The 25929-nt window shown below is 34.3% G+C and overlaps 1 protein-coding gene across 1 annotated transcript in view; it reads right to left on the bottom strand.

Annotated features, from left to right (window-relative positions):
* Positions 1-25929, bottom strand: part of PCSK5 (proprotein convertase subtilisin/kexin type 5) — a 626478-nt gene that overhangs the window by 483992 nt on the left and 116557 nt on the right. The window contains 1 exon segment of the mRNA XM_074281408.1: positions 19706-19819. Coding sequence (XP_074137509.1) covers positions 19706-19819 — 114 coding nt within the window.

Here is a 25929-nt window from a genome sequence, read left to right on the forward strand (position 1 = left end):
TTGTGTCTTGGAAGAAGTGCATTTTTTGTTGCTGGAAGGGAAATATTCTTTGGTTTCAAATTGAACTACTCCTTAACAAATGATGGCACCATGACATTGAAAATTGAGTGGATGCTCATCAGTTAGGGAATGGCTGAATAAGTTATGGTATATGGATGTAATGGAATATTATTGTTCTATAAGAAATGATGCGCGGGCTAATTTCAGAAAAACCTGGAAAGACTAACATGAACTGATGCTGAGTGGACTGAGAAGAACCAAGAGAATATTGTACACAATAACAAGATTATGTGATGATCAACTGTGATGGACTTGACTCTTTTCAACAAAAAGTGATTCAAAGCAATTCCAATAGACTGTGATGGAAAGAGCCATCCACATCCAGAGATAGAATTAGGAAAACTGAATGTGGAGTGTATAGTATTTTCACCTCTTGTTGTTATTGTTGTTTGTTTGCTTGTTCTTTCTTCTTTTTTGTGTTTTTTTTTCTTTTGATCTGATTTTTCTTGTGCCTTGTGACAAATATGGAAGTAGTTTTAGAAGAATCACATATATTTAACCTATATAGAATTTCTTGATATTTTAAGGGAAGAGGGCAAGAGAGGGAGAGAGAGAAAAAATTGGAACCCAAGATTTTACAAAGGTGAATGTAGGAGAAAATAACTACTAATAAAAGAGAAAAAAAAAAAGTGATGGCACTCTCAAATGAAGCCAGTGTCCATCAGATCAGTTTATATAGGGCAATTATGTAACTCAATGGACAGAGAATTGGGTTTGGGTTTGAGAAGACCTGACTGAGTTCAAATCTGACCACAGACACATACTAGCTGTGGAATCCTGGGCAATCCTGGCTCAGTTTCCTAAACTATAACATGTGGATAATAATAGCACCTATTTGCTATGGTTGTTGTGAGGTAGAGCTACAGGGACAGCCAGATATTATTTTTGGAGTTGGAAAACAAAAATGGGAGATGAAATCCAAGTAAGGAAATGAAAAAGGGAGCTCTATATTCCTTCAACTAGGTAAAGTCACTAGTCTTGGACAAAATATAAAAGAGATAAAAACAACATATAAACCAACAATGGGCACATACGACTACTTAACTGCTATCAGCTGAGAGTAGAAAAGACACAGGAGAAACGCAAATGATATCCCAATGATTTTTTTAGTTTTCAAACCATTTGCCAGAAAGTTTGACTTTATCACATCAATCATTTGAGGGAACCTGAGATGATTAATCTAAAAAGCTGTAGAGGAAACAAAATAATGACCTACAAATATCTGAAACTCTTTTGGCGGTGCTTTCACTCTATAAATATTTGTTAAGCTTCTACTATCACTGTGATAAGTGCCAGAGAAAATGTATAATTCAAATAAGATACATTATAACAAAGTCAGCTTAGAGGTAACTGGGAGGTGTAGTAGATAGACGTTTGGAGTTCAAAAAACAAGAGTTCAAATCTAACCTCAAATATTTGTTAGCTGTGTGAGTCTGGGCAAGTCATTTAACCTCTGTCTCAGAATCCTTAACCTTAAAATGTGGTACAATTTATTTATTTGACTTTTTTGTGAGGCAATTAGGATGAAGTGATTTGCCCAGAGTTTTACACCTAGGAAGTGTTAAAATATCTGAGGCTGAATTTGGAACTCAGGTCCTCTTGGTTTTAGGAATGGTGCTCTGTCCCTTGTGCCATCTAACTGCCCTGAGATGAAATTTATTAAAAAAACAAAAACAAAAACAAAACAAAAATACTTTTATTTTTTTTTTTGCTATTTTGTTCAGTTGTTTCAGTCATGATTTAGTGATCCCATTGAAGTTTTCCTGGCAATGCTACTGGAGTGGTTTACCATTTCCTTCTCTAACTCATTTTACAGATGAGGAAACTGAGGTGAACAGGGTTGAGTGATTTGCTCAGAGTCACAAAGCTAGTACATATCTGAGATGAGATTTGAAGTTAGGAAGATAAATCTCCTTGATTCTGTGCCTGGCACTCTATTCACTGCCTAGGCCCTATATAAATGTATATTTCCTTCTTTCTTTCTTATTGTTCAGCAGGGGGAAAAGACAAACATGTATGATAAGTGCATTAGAAAACTTTAAAGCAAAGCATTGTACCAAACATGGGGAAAGGAAGGCCATTACCAATATGGAGAATCAAAAGAGAAATTCCTGGATGAAGTGACATTTGAATTATGTCTTAAAGGGTAGATAGGGATTTGAGAAGGAAGGAGAATATTCAGGCTGAAAGGGACAATGGATATAAAGGCAAGCAAGGAAGATTGTAAGCTCCTTGAGAATAGGAATTATCTTTTGCCTGTTTCTGTGTCCCTTACACTCAAGACAGTGCCCAGTGCATAATTTGATATTTGGGCAACAGAAAAGCCCAGTTTGAGTCAGTATATAAAATGTGTGGAAGGGAATAATATGAAATAAAATGAGAATATGGCACACTATAATATTTTTTGTCTGTCAGACAAAGAATTTTGAATTTTATTTAAGCAATAGGGAACTACTAATGAAAGATTTTGTGTTGTTTTTTTTTTCTTTTCTTAAGAGGTCAGGGAAAGAGCTAATAGGCACAAAAGGGAGAGAATAGGAGAGCCATCAAGAGAATATGGTGCCTTCATATGGAACAACAAAAGGTCGAGAATTTCAAGGGAAGTAATGAAAAAAAAATTAAGTGAAGGTGGTCTAGCTGTACCTGATCTAGAATTGTATTATAAAGCAACAATCACCAAAACCATTTGGTATTGGCTAAGAAATAGTCTAGTTGATCAGTGGCATAGGTTAGGTTCACAGGGCAAGATAGTGAATAAAAATAGCAATCTAGTGTTTGACAAACCCAAAGATCCCAAATTTTGGGATAAGAATTCATTATTTGACAAAAACTGCTAGGAAAACTGGAAATTAGTATGGCAGAAACTAGGCATGGACCCACATTTAACACCACATACTAAGATTAGATCAAAATGGGTCCAAGATTTAGGCATAAAGAATGAAATCATAAATAAATTAGAGGAACATGGGATGGTTTACCTCTCAGACTTGTGGAGGAGGAGTTTGTGTCCAAGGGAGAACTAGAGACCATTATTGATCACAAAATAGAAAATTTTGATTATACCAAATTAAAAAGTTTCTGCACAAACAAAACTAATGCAAACAAGATTAGAAGGGAAGTAACAAATTGGGAAAACATTTTTACAGTTAAAGGTTCTGATAAAGGCCTCATCTCCAAAATATACAGAGAATTGACTTTAATTTATAAGAAATCAAGCCATTCTCCAATTGATAAATGGTCAAAGGATATGAACAGACAATTTTCAGATGATGAAATTAAAACTATTTCCACTCATATGAAAGAGTGTTCCAAATCACTATTGATCAGAGAAATGCAAATTAAGACAACTCTGAGATATCATTACACACTTGTCAGATTGGCTAAGATGACAGGAACAAATAACGATGAATGTTGGAGGGGCTGTGGGAAAACTGGGACACTGATGCATTGTTGGTAGAGTTGTGAAAGAATCCAACCATTCTGGAGAGCAATCTGGAATTATGCCCAAAAAGTTATCAAAATGTGCATACCCTTTGACCCAGCCATACTACTACTGGGCTTATATCCCAAGGAAATACTATAGAAGGGAAAGGGACCTGTATGTGCCAAAATGTTTGTGGCAGCCCTTTTCATAGTGGCTAGAAGCTGGAAGATGAATGGATGTCCATCAATTGGAGAATGGTTGGGTAAATTATGGTATATGAATGTTATGGAATATTATTGTTCTGTAAGAAATGACCAACAGGAGAAATACAGAGAGGCTTGGAGAGACTTACATCAACTGATGCTTAGTGAAATGAGCAGAGCCAGAAGATCATTATACACTTCAACAATGATACTGTATGAGGATGTACTCTGATGGAAGTGGATATCTTCAACATAGAGAAGAGCTAATCCAATTCCAATTGATTAATGATGGACAGAATCAGCTACATCCAGAAAAGGAACACTGGGAAATGAGTGTAAACTGTTATTTTTACCTTCTGAATCCAATTCTTCCTGTGCAACAAGAAATTTGGTTCTAAACACATAATTTGTATCTAGAATATATTGTAATATATTTAACATGTATAAGACTGCCTGCCATCTGGGGGAGGGGGTTGGGGGAGGAAGGGAAAAAATCTGAAGTAAGTGCAAGGGATAATGTTGTAAAAAATTACCCATGCATATGTACTGTCAAAAAAAAAGTTATAATTATAAAATAAAATAAAAATTAAATTAAAAAAAAGAGAGAGAGTATGGTGCCGCAAAAGTCAAGAGAGGGAGTAATTAACACTATCACATATTACAGAGTTCAAAAAGGGTAAGAACTTAAAAAAAATACAATTGGATTTGTTGATGAGAAGGTCACTGATGACCTTTAAGAGAAAAGTTTCCATAAAGCAGCAGAGGTAGAAGCCAGGTAGCAAAGGGTTGGGGATGCAGCAAATAGTACAGAAGTATAGGAAAGAAATATAAGCAGTCTTTTCAAGAAATTTAAAAATCAAATAGAGAAGAAAAATGGAAATGTCAGTGGATAGGATTAGTGGGGTCAAAGCTAGATTTATTTTTAGGACTGATGAGTCCTAAGCATCTTTGTGGGCTAATTGGTAGAAGAAGCTCAAGAAAAAGGAGAGTTTGAAGATACAAGAGAGAGAAAAGTTGGGAGGAAAAAGATTCTGGAAGATGAGAGAAGGAAAGGAATCAAGGGTATATATAAAATGAATAGGTTCTTGTTCTGTGACTAAAGACAGGAAGGAGAGAATAGAGATCAAAGACACAAAGAAAATCATACTTTATATTCTTTAAAAGCTCATCTCTTTGTGATTAATATAGTTCTGCTCAGGCAGCAATGTCATTCAATCATGTCTGATTTCCTATGATCCCATTTGGGTTTTTTGTTTGTTTGTTTGTTTGCTTTTGGCAGAGATACTGTAATAATCTGCCATTTCCTTCTCTAGCTCATTTTACAGATGAGGAAACTGAAGCCATCAGGGTGAAGTGACTTGCCCAGATTCACATAGCTATAAGTAGCTGAGGCTGGATTTGAGTTCTGAAAGATGAGTCTTTGTGATTGTAGGATTGGCTGCTTTAACTTCTGAGTCACCTAGTCAGGCAAGTCAGTAGCCACAAGTCATTTATAGTATGAATATATGGTCCCCTACCTAGAAGTCAGGAGTCAAGAAGACCCAGGTTCAAATCCAGCTTTAGATACTTTAGATAATGTGTAATCTTTGGCAAGTCACTAACCTCTGTCTGCCTCAGTTCCTCATCTGTAAAATGGTAGTAATAATAATAATAGTATCTACCTCTCAGGACTGTTGTAAGGAACAAATGAGAGAAGAGTTTCAAAGTGCTTTGCAAATGTTAAAGCACTATGTAATGCTACCTATTCTTATTATTACAATTCAAAGGATTAGTTCCAAATTCCAATCAACTACTTAAAGATGGTTAATAGCAAAATCACAGCTGAAAAAAGTGTGTATCCTTTTTTACATGATGGGTTGATTAACTCATGAACCTTACTTTTAACCTGCTGTGTCATTAGCCTTATTCATTCATCATTTCTAAGAAGCACAGTGAAAAGCAAGGATCTAACATGGGACTCATTGTAGGAATGTTATCTAATGTTTCAGTCATTTCTCCCTTCTTTCCCCATTCCCATTCTTGCCTAGGACAAAGACTAAAAAGTGAGTACTAATCTAAAGTCCTTAAATTTCTTATTTAACCCTGCATGTATCTCTGCTTTAAAAACAAACAAATAAACAAAGTAAATTATTTAGGATAGGGTGATTATTTCATTTTTGGTTAATACCAGGGTTATTTCCCAAAAGTAGGAATTAAATTAAAAAAAAAAAAAACCTGTGGTGTTTCCCCACATTTCATTAGGGAATGAAAGATTATTAGGCTCACTTTTATAAACTAATTCATTCTCAAATTTTCTTTCTTCAGGTTTGTTTTCAAGGCATTTCTCTTCCTTTCTCCTATCCAAATGAAATATATCAAAATTTTCAAGATTGAATCTGAAATATCTACTTACCATTTGGGTTACCTTGTTTATCTCTTGAGTCCAAATACAGAAGTAACTAAGTAGCAGCTCACTTTGAAGCAAGAGGCACATTCATAATAAGTGTGTGAAGCTAGGCAAGGTCCCTCTTGGCCTTCTTTTGTACTCAAAGTTGAAAGGGAAATTAAATTCTCACTTTTTTATTCATTCATTCAAAAGTCTTCTCTCCTGCTGTATATTTGGATATAGTTTTGGGCCAGTAGTGCAATATTCTGTTGGAAGGGTGGCAACATTCATTTAATATGTTATTGTTGTTATTGTTATTGTTTTTTCCTGGCTTTAAAAGTTTCTTCTTCATACATACTCTAGTGAAAAAAAATTTTTTTTGGGCAATTTTTTTTTCCTTGATTTGTTTTTTAAAATTTAAGCCTGGGAGAGAAGTGAGAGGAGATAACTAACCAGAAGTTGGACTTTAAAATGAATTAACATATTTCTTAATAATGTATCTGATCACAATTCTATCAGCATGCCTAAAAACAAAATTTTCCCCAAAATTCTGCCTCTCTTAATCATTTTCCTTTAATGGTAACACTATTTTCCCAGTCACAAAGACCTGAAAACTTAGTCACCCTTTACCCCTTTCTCTCCATCTGCCTCATCTTCCCTTTCTCCAACCACCCATGCAGCTCGGCAAATTTTTTACATTTGAATGAATCAACGAATAAGGAATAATTTATACATACAAACACATGTATGTATGTATGTATGTTTATAAGCCAGATTCATAGCTATTCTGGAGCCAGCTCAAACTGGCTAGCAAGAGCCAGTTATTAAATTTTGTGTCAACATGTATATTAGTAGAAATCAGCAAATACTATAAAACAAGGCTTGATTTGTTGTTTTGTTGATTGTCAAGGTAAAAATAGTTTAAAATCTTTGGTCTGTTATAAGAACACATAGGTAATGTAAACAAATATCTACTGGAGAAATGAATGAATGAATACACGAATTACCACTTTCCATTTTTTCCCACCGGAGCAAACATTTTTCTCAGTTTCCTCCAGAATAGTTACACTTCAGGCTAATGCTTCTATTGAGTAATCTGAGCTGATTACTAGTTCTTCCCACCCCTCCCCTTAGGGTAGAACTAATTCACAGTTCATTAGAGTGAAAGACTAGTGTAAATTATTTGATCACTATGTGCAATCCTTTTCATTTGTCTGCAATGAATTTCATCAATTTTGCTTGCTCCTCTGGATCACTAATCTCTCCTTGGTTGGGGGATGGTGGGAAATAGAGTAGTAAACTGCTATGAAATAAACAGAATTTTTTTTTAGCCTATTCTTCTCACTTGTCCCTTTCACCAAATAATGAATGGATATTTTAAAGTCTTCTCATTTCCCAATTTTTGGAGGAGTGGGGGGAAGTGCTTCAAAGGATTCTTATTATAGATTCTGAAATCTGTTCAGCTGAGTACTATCATTTTTAATTTCTTAGCCAAGAATAAGTATCTTTGGGACTCCTGAAGGTGATTATGATGCTGTTTTTAGAATAAGGCAAAGTGAATGCCTGCTTACATTCTTTTAAAGCTATTAAGTCCTTAACCTACAATGACAATCATGGAATTCCTTTCCTCTCTTTTCTGGGATCTATCTAACTCCTAGATGCTAAGAATGCTAAGAATTTAGGGACCTTTTCTATATATCAAGTTGTAATTATGATCAATCATTTAACAAAGATTGAAGTTCCTACAATATACATGGTATTGTGACAGGCAGGGGATATGCAAAAGCACAATTCTTGCTTTCAAGAAGCTTATATTTTAACTTTCTATGTCCTTCCTGAATCTCATTCCCATAGGTATTGTAGACTCCATTAATTGAGAAAAGTGAAATTGAGATGATTTTGAGTCACGTAAAAAAAAACAAGTTCAACCAAAATAAAAAGAAAACATTATAAATCCCACCTCAATGCACATAACTGAGAAGTGGACTTGGCTTATGGACTATGCTGATTGCTGAATGCATATTTTCTAATACACAATGAAACTTCTTTTCTGACCTTATTAAAAAGAACAGCCTTGGGAGTCATATCCATTGAAGTATTATTCATATAATCTAAGGCCCTTGTACCTACAAACATTTATAATATGGGGGACCTTTTTGTCTACAAGCCAAGGACAACAAAGAAATCTTTATCGAGGAATTGTAGGCTAGCAAATTTGTATTCTCTGATCCAACCTCTTCCAGACTCTCTCTGGAGTATGTCAATTCAATTCAATTCAATCCATCTCAACTCAAAGCACAAATGTTTATCAAATATTTATGGAACTATAAGCCAGACAATTTAGTAGTGGCTGGACATACAAATGCAAAAACTAAAATCTCTCTAATCCCTAGGAGTTTACATTCTACAAGAATAAAAATGGCTCATAGATTTTTAGAGTTTTAGGAACCTCAGAGAGCTCCCAGTGAGGGAAAGTTATTCTCTGAAATCAGATGGAAAATTAATTAGCAATTTGTAGTCTTAGCATGTTGTCTGTTATTGAGAGGTTAAGTGATTTGCCCAGGATCACACTGCTAGAATGTGTCAGAAACTGGACTTAAACACAGGTTTCCCTGAGTTCCAGGCCAGCTTTCTATCCAGCATGCTTCATTGCCTTTTATATCAGGTATGATGATCATGATACCATCTAGTCTTCCTAAACACTTCATCATGATATAGAGGGGAAAAAGCCAAACAAACTTGTTTTTTAAAGGCTATTCTAGTGAGAGATAAGACCCATCAAGGTTCTAAGGAGAGTTCTCCTTACAATCATCTTTCCATTCCTGAAATTAATATCAGATAAATAGTTGCCTACCTGAATTTTGAGCCTAGCTAAACACTTAGCACACTATATATATATATACATATATATATATATATATGTATATATATATAGTGTGTGTGTGTACATATATATATATATATATATATATATATACATATATATATATATAAATGATTTTTTTTCTTGATACCATATTTGTCATTGATGGTGTCAGCAGTAGAAAGGTAAATAATGAGGGTCATTTTACCTATCACCCATGGGACAATTATCTTATTGTTATCTATGACCCTGTCAAAGTCCTTCCAGGAAGGACAGACAATTACGTTCTATTTAGAAAAGTGATCCAAATTATTTCCATTATAAGATCATAGATTTGGAGCAGAACAAGACCTCAGAGGTCACCTAATCCAACCCCCTGCTTTCACAGATGAGGAAGCTGAAACTCAGAGAGGTGAACCAAATTACTCTAAGTCACATAACCCAGGGTCTTTGATTCCAAATTTCCATTGCACATTCCTACAAAGTGGAGATGGTTGTAAAGACAGCTGCAATTAGTGAACTCATTTTAGGTAAATAAATTTGTGGAGTCCCTCAGCTCTCATTGGATTGTTCTGGTAGGCACAGTTCCAATTTGGACAATGAGTCATCTTTTACTAGAAACCAAGTTGATTTTTGTGAAAGTAATAACATATCCTTAAGTAAAGATTTTCCTTAATGAATAACTCATTTACTGTTACAGAGCTGATACTAGTGAACTTTGAACTGACCTAATCTCCTCTGTGATTGTAAAGTCTCAGATTTGTTGATTCAAGGCTTTCATCTAAACTTATCTATTAGGCAATTTTTCTAGGGCCTACTTTCTGCTTTCTTCTTCACCTCTCACCTCCTACTTAAGGTAGTTGATCAAGACTATGCTTGGATTTATTTTTACCCAAGCACCTGCAAATAAAGACAACTGCTTAGCTGGGTGGTACAAAGGGCTGAATTTGGCTGCAAGAAGACTTCAGTACAAAACAGTGTTTTCTTCTACAAGTAAAGTAAAAAATGATGCTTTTTTGTCTTAGTTTGTTCATTTGTAAAAGGAGGATAATAATAGCTAATGATAGATAATAATAGCACCTACCTCCCATAATTGTTGCAAGGATAAAATGAGATAACATTTAGTAATGTTTGCTTAAAACATTATATAAATGCTAGTTATATCATTATTATTTTTAGGTAAGGAAATATTTAAAAATTATCTATTGCCAGGTACCTCAGATGGCATTTAGATCAATGTCTTCAATTTACAAAAACAGAAACTGAAGATCACAGATGTTATAGATGTGATAGAAGTAGAATTCAACTTAAGTTGTGGGACTCCTAGTTTCATAGATTTAGAACTGAAAAAGATCTCAGAGCATCTAGTCCAATCCCTTCATTTTATAGATGTGAAAAACAGGACCTGGAAATGCTAAGATACTTGCCTAAGGTTACATGAATGATGAGTGGCAAGGCTGAAATTCAAATCCAGGTTCCCTGTCCCCAAATTATTTTCATTGCCTTCAATCTAACTAGAAGTCTTACTTTAGAAGTCACAAGAAGTTAGATGATTTATTCACTATTATGAAGTTAATAAATTATAAAGAATTTTGGGTATTCAAACCCAAATCTTTATTTCCCAATGATACATTCATTCTACCATGCCATATTGCTCTTATTTAGTGAAATCAGATTGTGGAGGATGGAGTAATAAAATCAACTCCAGAGAAGAAATTTTATTATTTCACTACAAAGAGCAATCAATCAGTCAGCAAGAATATATTTATTCAGCGCCTACTATGGGCTGGGTTATTTTCCAAATGTTATTCTTGATGGTGGAGGATGAAGGAAAGAGGCCAAAATTGTTTTTATTTTATTCTTGTAGATTTCAGCCAAAATAGAGGAAACTAATGAAAAATCTGATGTCTTTCTTATCAAAAGAAAAAAAGAACCTCTTGAATCAGTAAGTAGAGCTTATCTTGACATGTTTTCCACATATTTCCTTTGAACTTGATAATTGTTGATCACTTTTCAAAAAAATGGCCTGAAAGTAAAAAGAGAGAAAACTCTTGATTTTTTGAAAAGTCCCCAAACAGGGAGGGTTTGAACATTGATTCCTCATTCTTTGCAAATCCTATTTTTAATGAGTTCTGATCTGAAATGAATATATATCCAAAAGAGAAAAAATAAAAGTAATGCCATGGTGGCATATTTCTAGTCTTATAGAGTTGATTAATCTTGCTAAAATGGTCTGAAATTGATTTTTATTACTGTTAGCAGGAACAATATATTGCTCTTTACTCTCTGGTTACAAAGGAATACTTGCTAGTATTGATGTAACTAATTAATTAATAATTGCTAATCCTAGTAATTCAATAAAATTCTCAGTACAGAGAAATGAAGTCTTGATGTGATGAACTTAGCACTTTAAAACTTTTTAAAGGGTATTAAAGAACTTGAGAACTAAACAAAATAATAAAGTTCATTAAGAAAAAAACAACAACAGAATCTCAAGAAAAATGATGCCAAAAAGTAAATCTTTAGGAAGCTCAGAAGTAACAGACTAGAAACTATATTATATGAACACATACATGAGGACCTATAATTTTTTCAACTTGAGATTTAGTATATTGTGATAGAACGAACCTTGAGCTTGGAATCAGGGAATAGAGTCATGAATTCTACATTTATTAGCTGAGTGTCTATGGAAATGTCTCTAAGTATCAGATTTCTTGTCAAACTCCTAGCGCTTCAGTCTTCCTCTGAATCTATATTAGGTTTAGATTGGCATTTTTACATCATATAGTCTAATAATCTCCAACTGGATATGTGATTTAAGGTCATATTCTTTTTTAAAAAAGGAGAATGAAAAATCCTTTAAGTTGTTAATTATTAGAATTCTTTAATAAAGTTTTGATAATGATAGAAAAAATTCAGTTGCATTAAATTAAAAATGGTTTCCATAATCAAAATAAATGCAAGATAAAAAAATCTGACATTTGAGAGGAAAGCTTTTCATCAAATGATCTATGACAATAATTTAAAATCTAAGATATATAAGAAAATGACACCAATTTGTAAGACCAGGCGATATTTCTTGTTAGGATTCTTACAAGGTTCTAAGCCACCGGAATGTATATAATTATATAATTTAACATGGTACTTAACAATTCTCTAGTTCAGTAATGTATTTACTAGAATTCCATGAGATTCACACCTTTAAGGGAGCATACTTTTAAGGAGCTCCCACAAGCCCAGGGAGTATCCACAAGCCCATTCTATGGGAGCATATAAAAAGCCAGGATTCAGTCAAGGGGAGATCTTCAGGAGAGGACTTTGGGAGATTTACAACTAGGAGATAGGTTAATTGCCTGGGAGAGAGGATTTGCTTGTATTTTTACAGACAGAGAAGGAAACAGATGGAGGCAATAAGCACCTGGAGAAAGACAGGAAAAGGAGAAAAACCTCAAAACAAAGGAGAAGATCTAAGAAACATCTAACACTAAAAGCTTTGGCTGATGATAAAGACGTTAAAGGACTTGAAAACCAGCAGGGATAATTGGATTCCTTGAGATGAAAAATTGTTGATGAGACTATTAAAACTTGCAGGAATTATTGGATTCCTGGCACATGAACTAATGGACAATGGATTCCTTTTGGACTATTTCTAGCACTTATGGATATGTTCCTCATGTGTTATGTTACTATGTGCTTATGTAATTTATGTGTAATACATCCCATATTGATGAATTTATGTCTGTTTCAAGATCATGGCCACTCTATGTTCTAAATCAAAAGAAAGGGGGAGATATTAGGATTCTTACAAGGTGCTAAGTCACTGGAATTGATATAATTACCTAATTCAGCATGGTACTTAACAATTCTCTAGTTCAGTAATGCAGGAGGAGTCTGATTCATTCCCACTTCAACATTCCTGCTGGCTGGAGATATTCTGACAAGAGCTCAATGGGGAATCAAGGAGAGAGGAAGGCCTCCAGAGAACTAGCCGAGCCCCAAGTGAAGGAGATAATATTTGGAAAGAGACAGTAAAGGACTTTAACTCCTGGCTGCATTTTGAGATTATTGAACTGAACTGAAGCTAAGGCTGCCTCCAAAAGATCTCCAAGAAATCTGTTCCCAGAGAATGATTATAATTTAGAGGAAAGAAAATTACAATTTCTAAATAGATAAGTGGTCAAAAGATGTCAACAAACATTTTACAGAACTGTAAATGGTCAATAATCACATGACAAATCACTAATAACACAATAAATAAAAATTAAAACAGCAATGAATTTTCACTTCACAACTGTCAAATTCACAAATAATTTAAAAATAGAAAAATCAATGCTAGGAGGTCTGTGGAAAAATAAGCACATTGTTAGTAGAATTATAAATGGATTCAACTATTCTGAAAAACAATTCGTAATTCTGAGAGAAATATCACTAAATTGTTCATATTCTTTGATTTTGATTAAAAAAAGGTTCCAGATATAACAATATATTCAAAGCAGTACCCTTTGTAAGCACCATAACCCTAAAGACAAAATGAGTGCCCCATTGGTTGGATGAACAAACTATTAGACTGTTAAGAAATGAACATTGGGAATTCAGAGAAATAAGAGAAAACTTGTGTGAAATATTGCAGAGTTAAAAATGCAGAATCAAGAGAAAAAATACATTGCTACTATGGTGTAAAATGAAACAATTCTAAAAGGTAAACTTATTTTAATGGCAATGAACAATGGATAATGATGGACAAATAATAGTGTACCAAAAAAAAAATCTGTCTTGCAGCAGAGAGATGGGAGATTTGGGGTACACAATGTTATATATGATATCATAAGTTTTTCAGTTTACTTTTATTGTTTTTCTTTGTAACAAAGGAATATTTAAATGGAAATGGGGAAAGGATGGAAGGTATTGTGAGAAATTACTAAAATGATTTTTAAAAATCAATTAAAAACTAGGGGGGGAAAGATAATTTCTTTTCTAAATAGTTCTATTCTCTTCTCTCTTTTCAGTTCCCTTCTGTCCATCTACCTTGTCTTGGTAACTGCTATATTATCACTTTATAAAGGATTAAAAGGTAAAGTATATATATATATATATATATATATATATATATATATATATATATATATATATATATATATATATATATATATATATTTTTTTTTTTTGCTGAGGCATTTGGGGGTAAGTGACTTGCCCAGGGTCACACAACTAGAAAATGTTAAGTGTCTGAGGCCAGATTATTTTCTTCATAAACTGTGAGTAAACTACATTTTATTCCCATTCAGACTTAAAGTTTATAGAACTTTCGAATGACATAAGGAAATACCAGGCAAAAATATACTACTACCAATGCAGGATGGTACCTTCTCTGCAGCTTAATGTGTTTGTTAAAGCATTGAGAAGGTAAGTGACTTACTCAAGATCCCAACAATCAGTATGCATCAGAACTTGGACTCAAATCCAGGTCTAACTGGCTTTGAGGCTGGATCTCTATTCCTTATACTATGCTGCCTCTCATGTTTCAGGTCTTTTTCATAGAAGTATATGTGTTTTATGAATGAAAACATTTACCTAAGTGTCTCAGGGATAACTATAACTAGAATTCTTTTTCACTAGTGACAAAGAAGAAGTCAGCACAACCATATGTTCAGACTGAATCTATAATGGAAGTGTAGGTAATCTAATTTTTGTCCCCTTGATAATTCTAAAAAGATACCATGGCAAAAAGAACAAAAGAGTAACAATCCCACTAGTCCAAGAAAGACCACAAGGCAAGGTACAAAGATGATGGTCACCATGGGAGGAAGTAAGCTCACCTTGGAAGAAACAATTTACCACATCAGTGTCCTAGAGCAACTCCATATTCACCTCATGATATTTTGAATTCTAGATTCTAGTGTCATTGAAAGGAAATACCTGGACTTTAGAAAACTTGAAGCAGAGAAGAAAAAAAGAAAACAGCAAAGTTTTTGTTTGGGGTATGCTTTGGGGGGAATATTAACAGAATTGTTTTTGAGTTATTTTCCTTATGTCAAACACTTTGTGATCCTGATTGGGATTTTCTTGGCAAAAATATTAGAGTGACTTGTCATTTCCTTCTCCAGCTCATTTGACAGATTAGGAAACTGAAACAAACAGGGTTAAGTGAATGGTAAGTATCTAAAGCTAGATTTGATCTCAGAGAGATTGAATCTGCCTACAAGCAAATCCAGTGCTCTATTCACTGCATCACTCTAACTGCTCTATACCAGATCATATAGCTAGGAAGGAGTTTAGAAAAGTTATATAATTCAACCCTTTCATTTTTTCAGTTGAGCAAAATAGGGTCCAGAATGGTCAAATATTTTGCTCAAGGTCACAAGGGTAATAAGTAGTAGAGTAAGGACCCAAACTTAGGTCTTCTGACTTCAAATCCTGTAATTTTTTCACTTCACTACACTGAGGGTTTTTTGGGGGGTTGGTTGTTTATTCATTTATTTAATGTAACCACTGAGATTTAATTTAATAGTTTAATCTAAGTTAGGGCAAAACTAGGACTAGTGTTGAGGTGAATCAGATAACTTCATTGTTGGTTTTGGTCACCTTATAATATCCATTGCTCTTCCTGGTAAGGGGAATTGGATATTTTAGAGAATGAAGGGACTATAGAGATTGTCTAGTCTAATCTCTTCATTTTATAGATGATGTAAATAAGATGAGATGAAAGATAACTTCTTCAAGGTCACATAGTTAGTTAGTGACAGAGCTTGGATAAAAAACTCATGTCTCCTGCTTCCTCATCCAAAGATCATTCCACAACATCATTTGCTAGCCTGTCTTTTGTCTCTGCTCTTTTTCACTGAGGCCTCCTGGTTCCCTCCGGCTGTGCCACATGGTTACATATTTCTACCATGTTGCATTTTCAATTTTAAAAACTAAATAGGATATTTAAAAAGGATGATTTCAAAGCTGCCAGGCCAATCATGCCATAAACTCCACCAGTTTTTATTAGAGTTAAATGAGAATATAAATCATCAGAAAGGTTTGAGCACGCCAACCACAGAAACAGCCATGTTCCACACTCTTGGAGTGCTGAACCCCATCCAGTTGGCTGAGAAAGTACCATGTGGCTTAAAATCATTTTTCACAATTACTGTCCTAGCTAGTCAATCGTTTTTGGCAGCTTTGTCCCCCACACACAGCAGAACTAGGCTAATTCTACAAATCTAAAAAAAAAAAAAATTGCAAAAGAACCAACCAAGATGCTTTCATGAAACCCAGTGTCATGGACTTTAACAAAAAGAGAAAGAGAGAGAGGGAGAGAGAGGCAAAGAAAGAAAGGATGAGGGAGAAAGAGAAGGAGAGAAAAAGTTCCCCCTTTCTGCAACTTTGTTTTAATTACTACATAGTTTAAGCAGGGCATCATCTCTTAATAGGATAATTGTGGAAAAAAAAATCAAATGAAGGTGGCCTAGCTGTATCTAATCTAAAACTATATTATAAAGCAGCAGTCACCAAAACCATTTGATATTGGCTAAGAAACAGATTAGTTGATCAGTGGAATAGGTTAGGTTCACAGGACAAAATAGTCAATAACTATAGCAATCTAGTGTCCGACAAACTCAAAGATCCCAACTTTTGGGATAAGAATTCACTATATGACAAAAACTGCTGGGAAAACTGGAAATCAGTATGGCAGAAATTAGGCATGGACCCACACTTAACACCATACACCATAACACCATAAGATCAAAATGGATCCATGATTTGGGCATAAAGAATGAGATTATAAATAAATTGGAGGAATATAGGATAGTTTACCTCTCAGACTTATGGAAGGAAGTTGTGACCAAAGAACTAGAGATCATTATTGATCACATCATAGAAAATTTTGATTATATCAAATTAAAAAGCCTTTGTACAAACAAAACTAATGCAAACAAGATTAGAAGGGAAATAATAAACTGGGAAAACATTTTTACAGTTAAAGATTCTGAAAAAGACTTCATTTCCTGAGTTCAAATATAACCTCAAACATTTAATACTAGTTGTATGACCCTAGCAAGTCACTTAACACCAATTGCCTCACCAAAATGTATATATATATATATATATATATATATATATATATATATATATATATATCAATTAAAGAATTCTGATCAATGAAACTTAGGAACTCTTATCAATCTAAGGACCAGCTTTGATTCTAGAAGTCTCAAGATGAAACATGCTACTTACCTACTAATAAAGAAAAAAACTCAGATTGATATGTATATCTATCTATCTATACATATATACATATGTCTACTTTATTCACATGCCAAAGGCAGGATAAATTGAAGAAAACAAATAGATGGAAGGTAGTAGAATTAAGTGGGAGAGGGTCTACTGAGATTTTACTAGATTCCTTGATAAATGTAAAACATGACTTTAAGAATTTTTTAAAATCTATTTTATATATAAAATTCCCACTCCTAAAAATTTCCATTAAATAATAATCTTTCAGTGTAATGATAGGTAGCCAATCAATAAATATTTAATACAAATTTGTTATGTTCCAGATACTGAAGATAAAAAGAGAGATGAAATAGTCCCTGATGTGAAGGAGTTTACATTCTATCAGAGTAAGAAGGAAATTCTTCTTGGAAAGCACGAATCAAGAAGAACTGGATTTAAATATCATCTTTGATAATTATGGACTATGTGTAAAGTCTCTTAAATTTCTGAACTTCAATATCTTCATTTGTAAAATGGGAATAATAATAGAACCTACCTCAGAGAGTTGTTGTGAGATAACATATGTAAAATGTCTTATAAACTTTAAATTATTATGACATTTATCATTATTACTTAACTTTTCAGTGCCAAGACAGCCTCAGATTTTAACAAGCAGAGGTGACAATTTCCCTGTACTTATATAAAGGATTTCTTCTTTGAAATACCTCCCATAACAAGTAAATCATAAGTCTGGACCAAATTTTAAAATCTAATGGACTTTTGGTGATTTTTAAAATATATTATATGTTAAACTAACTTTCCAGAATGAATGTTTCAATGGTCAACCTCAATTTTGGACCCATAAGTCCCCTTATTAATATTTTATTTTCCTTAGAGGCAAGTAGAGCTTTCCAAAAGGAAAAAAAGAAAAATGGCTATGTAGATTGCCTAATTATGTTAAAGTCATCTATATTGTGAGTTTTGAATGACTCTTCAAAATTTTGGTCCATCCCTAGTGTAATTCTCCTGTCACATACCATCTTAACTTTCTGCAGCACTCAAAAATAGCATATAATCAGAACTTATTTTCATTCTGAGCAAGAGAATTGACCCTATAAACTGAAAACAACTTCAAATGTTGAAGGGGTCAACCAATCAAATGGAAAAACTGTCAGTGAAACCAGGTAACTGTCACAAAAATCAAGCTTAAATTACCCAGGTTAGGTTTATGTGAACACTCAACAAATGACATCTAGGTTTTAACTTTAGATTTTATTTTTTAATTGTATTTTATTTTTTTCAATCAGCAAAAACCTGACTTGTCTTCTCCCCACCAATAACCTCCCTACATTGAGAGGGATAACCTCATTCTATAAAAGTTCTGCTTTTCTCTTACAGACAACTATGGAATGGTCAGATTAGTCACAGAAGAATGAAAAACCTCTGAAATCATCTTTTCCAGAAATTGTACCTGACAGTCAAATGGAGAACTGTTTTTAAAAAAGTCTTAGCCTAAAAAAGCCATGCATCCCACTGATCCAGATTCATACCCAGTCATCCTGATTCATATCTTGTCACTGGACCTAGATGGCTCTGAAGGGGAAAGTGAGGCAGGTGACCTCGAACAGCCCTCCCTTACTTAAATTCAATTCATTTCCATGTCAATATCACTTATTGATATCATGGTCCTATTCCAGAACAAAGTTCAAACAACAACACCTGGTGGTCACTGATGGCCTAGGAATTCTGTGGATCTGGTTCCCATTCTTTTCTTCTTCCTACATTTCCTTGATTTAACAAAATTGTTGAATTGGCCAGATATATACCAGACATGGATAATTAATAGTGCTTGATCAAATCAATCTAATGAATATTATTCATCATTTACTATATGCCAAGAAACAAGTCCTACTCAAAAAAAAAAAAAAAAAAAAAAAAAAGCAAAACAAACCCCAAACCAAACTAAACCAAAAAAAAAAAAAAAAAAGTATTAAAAGGCAGTATGGAATAGTAAGAAAGATCCAGATTCAAATCTAGTCTCTGAAATAATAATACTAATTGTCCCATTTTGAGCAAGTCACAAATTCTCATGTCTCAAATGTTTATAGTTTCTAAGACTACAAGTGCAGAAGAGGTGCTCATGTATGTTCGTAGTAATTCCCCACTGAGTTAGTTTTATGCCAGTGAAACTGCAGATCTTGCTTTAAAAATTTCAATAATGACACATGAATAAATACCTGGGTTTCTCTTCCTTGGTTTGTTTTCCAATTTTTCACCTCTCAATTGGAATTCTGAGGCCTAAACTGATCTCTCTCAAGAAAATCCCAATTGTTAAACCTCCCATTTCTATCTTCTAGTTTAATGTTACATATAGAAAAATTCAATGACGTATAAAAAAACGTAATTAAGAGTGTTCTATTCTCTTTTTAGCACATTAACCAATCCCTAATTATTGGCTTTAGAGCACAAAATAAAGTTCCATCTCACTATTTGATTACTATATCCAGTCTCAACAGAAGTCCATCAATCAGTAGTGACCTAAGCTATATGAATTAAAATCAATAGTTTTTGTTCTTATTGTATGTACTTACCATATACCACATGCTTGGCCATTTGGGATCATTGAAGTAAGTAGACTGGGCACCACTGAGTTCAAAGTCCCTCTTTATCCTTTTTTTAACCACTTGTTGTTGTATCCACTCCACCTGCCAGGGAGAAGGATTTAATAAATATTGACATTCCATAAAAAAGAGCAAGAAAAATAAGACTTGTTGGGGTCATTTATTGCTGATGAAACATGGCCCAGGTCTCAGGCTCTTTCAGACAATTTACATGGAGCTTGGATTAGGGATTGTTGGGCAATCTAGTCATTTCTGGGTGGTATAGTGAGAACATCTGGAGACAGCTGAATTCAAACCTTGCCTTGACACTATTTGCATGACCCTCAATGACTTGTTGAATAGAGATGTGAGCTTTAGATCCTTATCTCTTAAATGAGCAAAATAATACAAGCACCACCAATCATAAGGTTAGTGCGAAGTATTTTGTAAACCTTAAACTTATTTTTTATTGATTTTTTTTATTTTCAAAATATATGCAAGAATAATTTTTCAACATTGACCCTTGAAAAACCTTATGTTTCAATTTTTCCCCCTCTCCCCCCCACTCTCTCCCCTAGATGGCATGTAATCTAATATATGCTAAACATGTAAAATGTTAAATCCAATATAGGCATATATATTTATGCAATTGTCTTGCTGCACAAGAAAAAATCAGATCAAAAAGTTTAAAAAAAGAGAAAGAAAATAAAATGCAAGCCACAATAAAAAGAGTGAAAATGCTATGTTATGAACCACACTCAGTTCCCATTATCCTCTCACTGAGTATAGATGGTTCTCTTCATCACAAGATCATTAGAACTGATCAGAATTATCTCATTGTTGAAAAGAGCCATGTCCATCAGAATTGATCATGGTATAATCTTGCTGTTGCCATGTACAATGATCTCCTGCTTCTGCTCATTTCACTTAGCATCAGTTCCTGTAAGTCTCCCCAGGCCACTCTGAAATCATCTTGCTGGTTGTTACTTATAGAACAATAATATTCCATAACATTCATATGCCATAACTTATTCAGCCATTCTCCAATTGATGGGCATCCACTCAGTTTCCAGTTTCTTGCCACCATAAAAAGAGTTGCCCCAAACATTTTTGCACACATGGGTCCCTTTCCCTCCTTTAATATCTCTTTGGGAAATAGCCCAATAGAAATACTGCTGGATCAAAAGGTATGCGCACTTTAACTTATTATTTTTTTTAAGTACATTTCACTTCTCTTAAGACTATAAATTACAGAGATGGTGCTGGCCTGCATTGGTGAAGGAAGTTTCCTCATCTAGGAGAGTGAATAATAATAAATTCACAAATCATAAATAAATCATAAACAAATAAGTCACTAGTAAAATTATAGGTCCCATTCTTATATTTCACTGACAGCTCATTACAAATTGATAATGGGTTGTTAATAAATTTTTTTGTCATTTGTATATATTTATATAACCTATTGTTTGGGTCTTGAGTGACTCGGATTGAATATAAATAGTAATCATTTCTACTTTGGCCAGAAATCCTAAGGATCTTCCCCTCCTCGATTTATTTAATTATTTAATTATGGAGGAGGGGGGCTGGAGCTTTTTTTTTTTTTTTTTTTTTTTTTGGATTAGGTAAATGAGGACATTTTTTAACCTTAATTACTCACTAAACTTAATTACTGAATAGGTACCTCCTCAATCAAACTGAGACCTGTTGAAGACCTTAACTTAAAAAGGCTGAGGTCTTCCATTTCATCCAGGGCCATCTCCACTCATCCTAATCTATATTTGTTATACCTAGATGGCTCTGGAAGAGAAAGCGACTGGTGACCTTGCACAGTTCTCCCTTACTTAAAACCAAGTCACTTGCATGTCGTGGTCCTCTTCTAGAGAAGGAAGGATAAACAATTTCTGTGAATACAGCTGGCTCACAAACTGGAACTAGTCCATTGGAAAACCAACCTTTTCCTTCCCTCCCTCCTTCCTTCCCTCCCTCCTTCCTTCCCTCCTTCCTTCCCTCCCTCCTTCCTTCCCTCCCTCCTTCCTTCCCTCCCTCCTTCCTTCCCTCCCTCCTTCCTTCCTTCCCTCCTTCCTTCCTTCCTTCCTTTTTTCCTTTACTCCTTCTTTCCTTCTTTTAAACAACAACAACAGACAAACAAACAACAAATGTTGTTTTAAACAAAAACAACATTTTTATTCTGACTCATAAGTTTTTCTGTATTAGAAGACAAACCTGGCCTGTCATTAGGAGACCTGGCAAGGTCTAGCTGGGTTATAACCTAGCTCTAAAATTGTCCTCCTTTCTGCAGTTAGCTGGGGCCCATCCCAGACACTGCATCTTTGACATGAACTCTCAATTTCCTGGGGGTGGGAGACTTGGGAGGATAATTCCTTTTATAACAGGCATAATTACCGTTAAAAAAAAAAAAAAAAAAAAAAGGCAATTTTTGCATTTGCCCCTTACTCCCATCCACCTGTGGACTTCAGATCCATTTTAGTTTTAAAATTACCAGCCAATGTGGAAAGCCTCTTCAATTTACCTTTTTAAAAAATATCCCTTTGTTAGATTTTTTTTTCTGTCAATAGCTAATTTAGTCACAATGAGTTCAAAAGATTAATACACCCATTACCTACTCCTATCTCACCTTAAAGAGGGGTACACTGTTTAGTGAGTCCATCTTGATGTACTCATTCAGGAAAGTTTTTAAGACTACTATTGTCTGCATAATTGAAGCATTAGATGAGGGAAAGAGGTCAAGGTATTGATTAACAGGTTAAATTACTATATGCTCTATATACAAAGTAAATAGGATATTAAGGCTTTAAGCAAACCACTTGACCTACAAGAAGCTTAAGATAGAATGCACTCACAGAAATCCTTCTTAATTCAAAGAAACATCTCAAACTCCAGTTCAAAACAAAAAGAAACAAAAAAGAAAGGAAAGAAAGGAAAGGAAAGAAAAGGGAAGGAAGGAAGGAAGGAAAGAAGGAAGGAAGGAAGGAAGGAAGGAAGGAAGGAAGGAAGGAAGGAAGGAAGGAAGGAAGGAAGGAAGGAAGGAAGGAAGGAAGGAAGGAAGGAAGGAAGGAAGGAAGGAAGGAAAGAAGGAAGGAAGGAAGGAAGGAAGGAAAGAAGGAAGGAAGGAAGGAAGGAAGGAAGGAAGGAAGGAAGGAAGGAAGGAAAGAAGGAAGGAAGGAAGGAAGGAAGGAAGGAAGGAAGGAAGGAAGGAAGGAAGGAAGGAAGGAAGGAAGGAAGGAAGGAAGGAAGGAAGGAAGGAAAGAAGGAAGGAAGGAAGGAAGGAAGGAAGGAAGGAAGGAAGGAAAGAAGGAAGGAAGGAAGGAAAGAAGAGAAAAGAAAAATTCCCTACTTTCAAGGAGTTCACAGTCTTACTGGAAAGATAATTTGAAAACAGCTAGGTGGTATAGTAGATAGAGTTTTGGGTCTGATGTCAGGAAGATGTGTCTTCCCGAGTTCAAATCTGGCCTCAGAACTTAGTAGCTGTGTGACCCTGAGCAAGTCACTCAACCCTGTTTGCCTCACTTTCCTCACCTGTCAAATGAGCTGGATAAGGAAATGGCAAACCACTCTGCTCTCTTTGCCATGAAAACTCCAAATGAGGTCACAATGACTTGAACTCAAGTGAACAACAACAATTTCACAGAGAAAGTATTAAGGTTAAGGAGGACTAGGAAAGTTTTTTGTTTTTTTGCAGAAGGGGTTTTCACTGAGACTTAAATGGAAGTGAGGGAAGGTTAAGTAGGAGAAAACCCTGTAAGGAAACTTTCTCTTCCAATGCAAGTCAGCATCTTCTTTTCATCTTATAATCTTAAAAGTTGCCCAAAGCAGTCAAGAGTAAAAATAGGATTTGAATCCAACTTTCTATCAATTAAACCAGTGATCCTCTCTAACCTTTATAAAACAAACACTTAATTCTCCTAGATAGGTTGTGTTATGCATAGAGTTATGGATCTTTTGGAGCACAAGCTGGGAAAGTTTGGGGTTGAATCTCATCTTTGACACTTATCTATGTTGACAGGTCCCAACTCTTCTCATCTATCTTTTCCATTTTATAAAATAGGGATGATTGTTATAGATGCAATTCTTACTTCAGAGTCCTAACATAATGAATATTTTATTATCCTACCAACAATGGCTAGCTTGGAGTTCTTGGCTCTTCAAGTAAATATTGCAACCTGTTTGTGGTTAAGACCACATAGAAGAATCATACTTGTGGCTTAACTGACAGCTCATTTTACCCAGATAATGGGACTGAATAAACAAATTGGAAATCATGTTCTGGCAATAGACTCTGGGTCTTCCCCTGTGTAAATTTGTACTAAAAATCTCTGCTTTGTCCTCTTCTCACCCCTTTTTCATCATACTCTTAGTCCCCACTACTGTCATAATTAGCAACAAAACACCAGCCCCACTATTTTCTCTATTCTTATTGCTAATAGCTTTTCATCATGGATGATCCAGAAGCAGGAAAAGGTTTGATTTATTTCTTTCTCTCTTTCTTTTTTTTTCTATTTGTGCAAAAACCATATATCATGGAATGATATAACTTTTTTTTAAAGTGTGCCTTATGAAGCACACTAACATAAAAAGAAAGATCTTATTCTTCAATAATTAATTCTACTATAAATAATCATCTATGAAAATCACCTGAAACTCTCAAATACTGACCTTATAAGGTTTAAAATTGGTATAGCCACATATGATGTTGTTGTATTCCTTTTAAAAAACCAATATAAGAGCACCAGCCCTGAAGTCAGGAAGACCTAAGTTCAAATCTGATCTCAGACACTTAATACTTCCTAGCTGTCTGACCCTGGGCAAGTCATTTAACCCCAAATGCCTCAGCAAAAACAAACAAACAAACAAAAACCTAAGTTCTGCACTGAAGCCCATAGAGATACAAAATGCTGGGCTTGTTTGGCTATAAGAAAAGAAAATGAGATTAAAAGAAATGAGAGTAGATAATGTAGAGTAGAATAGATAACCAAAGTATCACTCTTTGTAGATGATATGATGGTATACTTAGAAAATCAACTAAAAAGCTACTAGAAATAATTCATAATGTTATCAAAGTTTCAGGATACAAAAGAAATCCACATAAATCATAAGTATTTTTATATATTTCTAATAAAGTCCAGCAGCGTGAGATACAAAGAGAAATTCCATTTACTATAACGGTTGATAATATAAAATATTTGGGAGTCTATTTGCCAAGGCAAAGTCAGGAACTATTTGAACACAACTATAGAACACATTCTATACTAATAAAGTCCGATCTAATCAATTGGAAAAATATCAAGTGCTCTTGGGTAGGCCAAGTGAATATAATGAAAATGACAACACTGTCTAAATCAATCTACTTATTTACCATACCAATCAAACTCCCAAGAATTTATTTTACAGATCTAGAAAAAATAATAATAAAGTTCATCTGGAAGAACAAAAGGTGGAGAATTTCAAGGGAATTAATGAAAAAAGGTGCCAATGAAGGTGGCCAAGCTGTACCAGACCTAAAATTATATTATAAAGCAGTGGTCATCAAAAAAACAGAGTAATTGATCAGTGGAATAGGTTAGGTTCACAGGACAAAAAGTCAATGACTATAGTAATATAGTTTTTGACAAACCTCTAAGACCCCATCTTTTGGGATAATAATTCACTATTTGACAAAACTGTTGGGAAAATTGGAAACTAGCATGGCAGAAACTAAGCACTGACCCATACTTACACCATATACCAAGATAAGGTCGAAATGGGTTCATGATTTAGACATTAAGAATGATATTATGAACAAATTAGAAGAACATAAGATAGTTTACTTCTCAGATCTGTGGAGGAGGAAGGAATTTGTTACCAAAGAAGAACTAGAGATCATTATTGATCACAAAAATAGATAATTTCGATTCTATTAATTTAAAAAGTTTTTGTACAAAGCTAATGCAGACAAGATTAGAAGGGAAGTAATAAGCTGGGAAAACATTTTTACATTCAAAGGTTCTGATAAAGGCCTCTTTTCTAAAATATAGAGAGAATTAACTCAAATCTATAAGAATTTAAACCATTATCCAATGATAAATGGTTAAAGGATATGAACAGACAATTTTCAGATTAAGAAATTAAAACCATTTCTAGTCATATGAAAATGTGCTCTAAATCACTATTGATCAGAGAAGTTCATAGATACCATTACACACCTTTCAGATTGACTA

Source organism: Sminthopsis crassicaudata, chromosome 1 (genome assembly GCF_048593235.1).
Source record: "Sminthopsis crassicaudata isolate SCR6 chromosome 1, ASM4859323v1, whole genome shotgun sequence".
Lineage (NCBI taxonomy): Eukaryota > Metazoa > Chordata > Mammalia > Dasyuromorphia > Dasyuridae > Sminthopsis > Sminthopsis crassicaudata.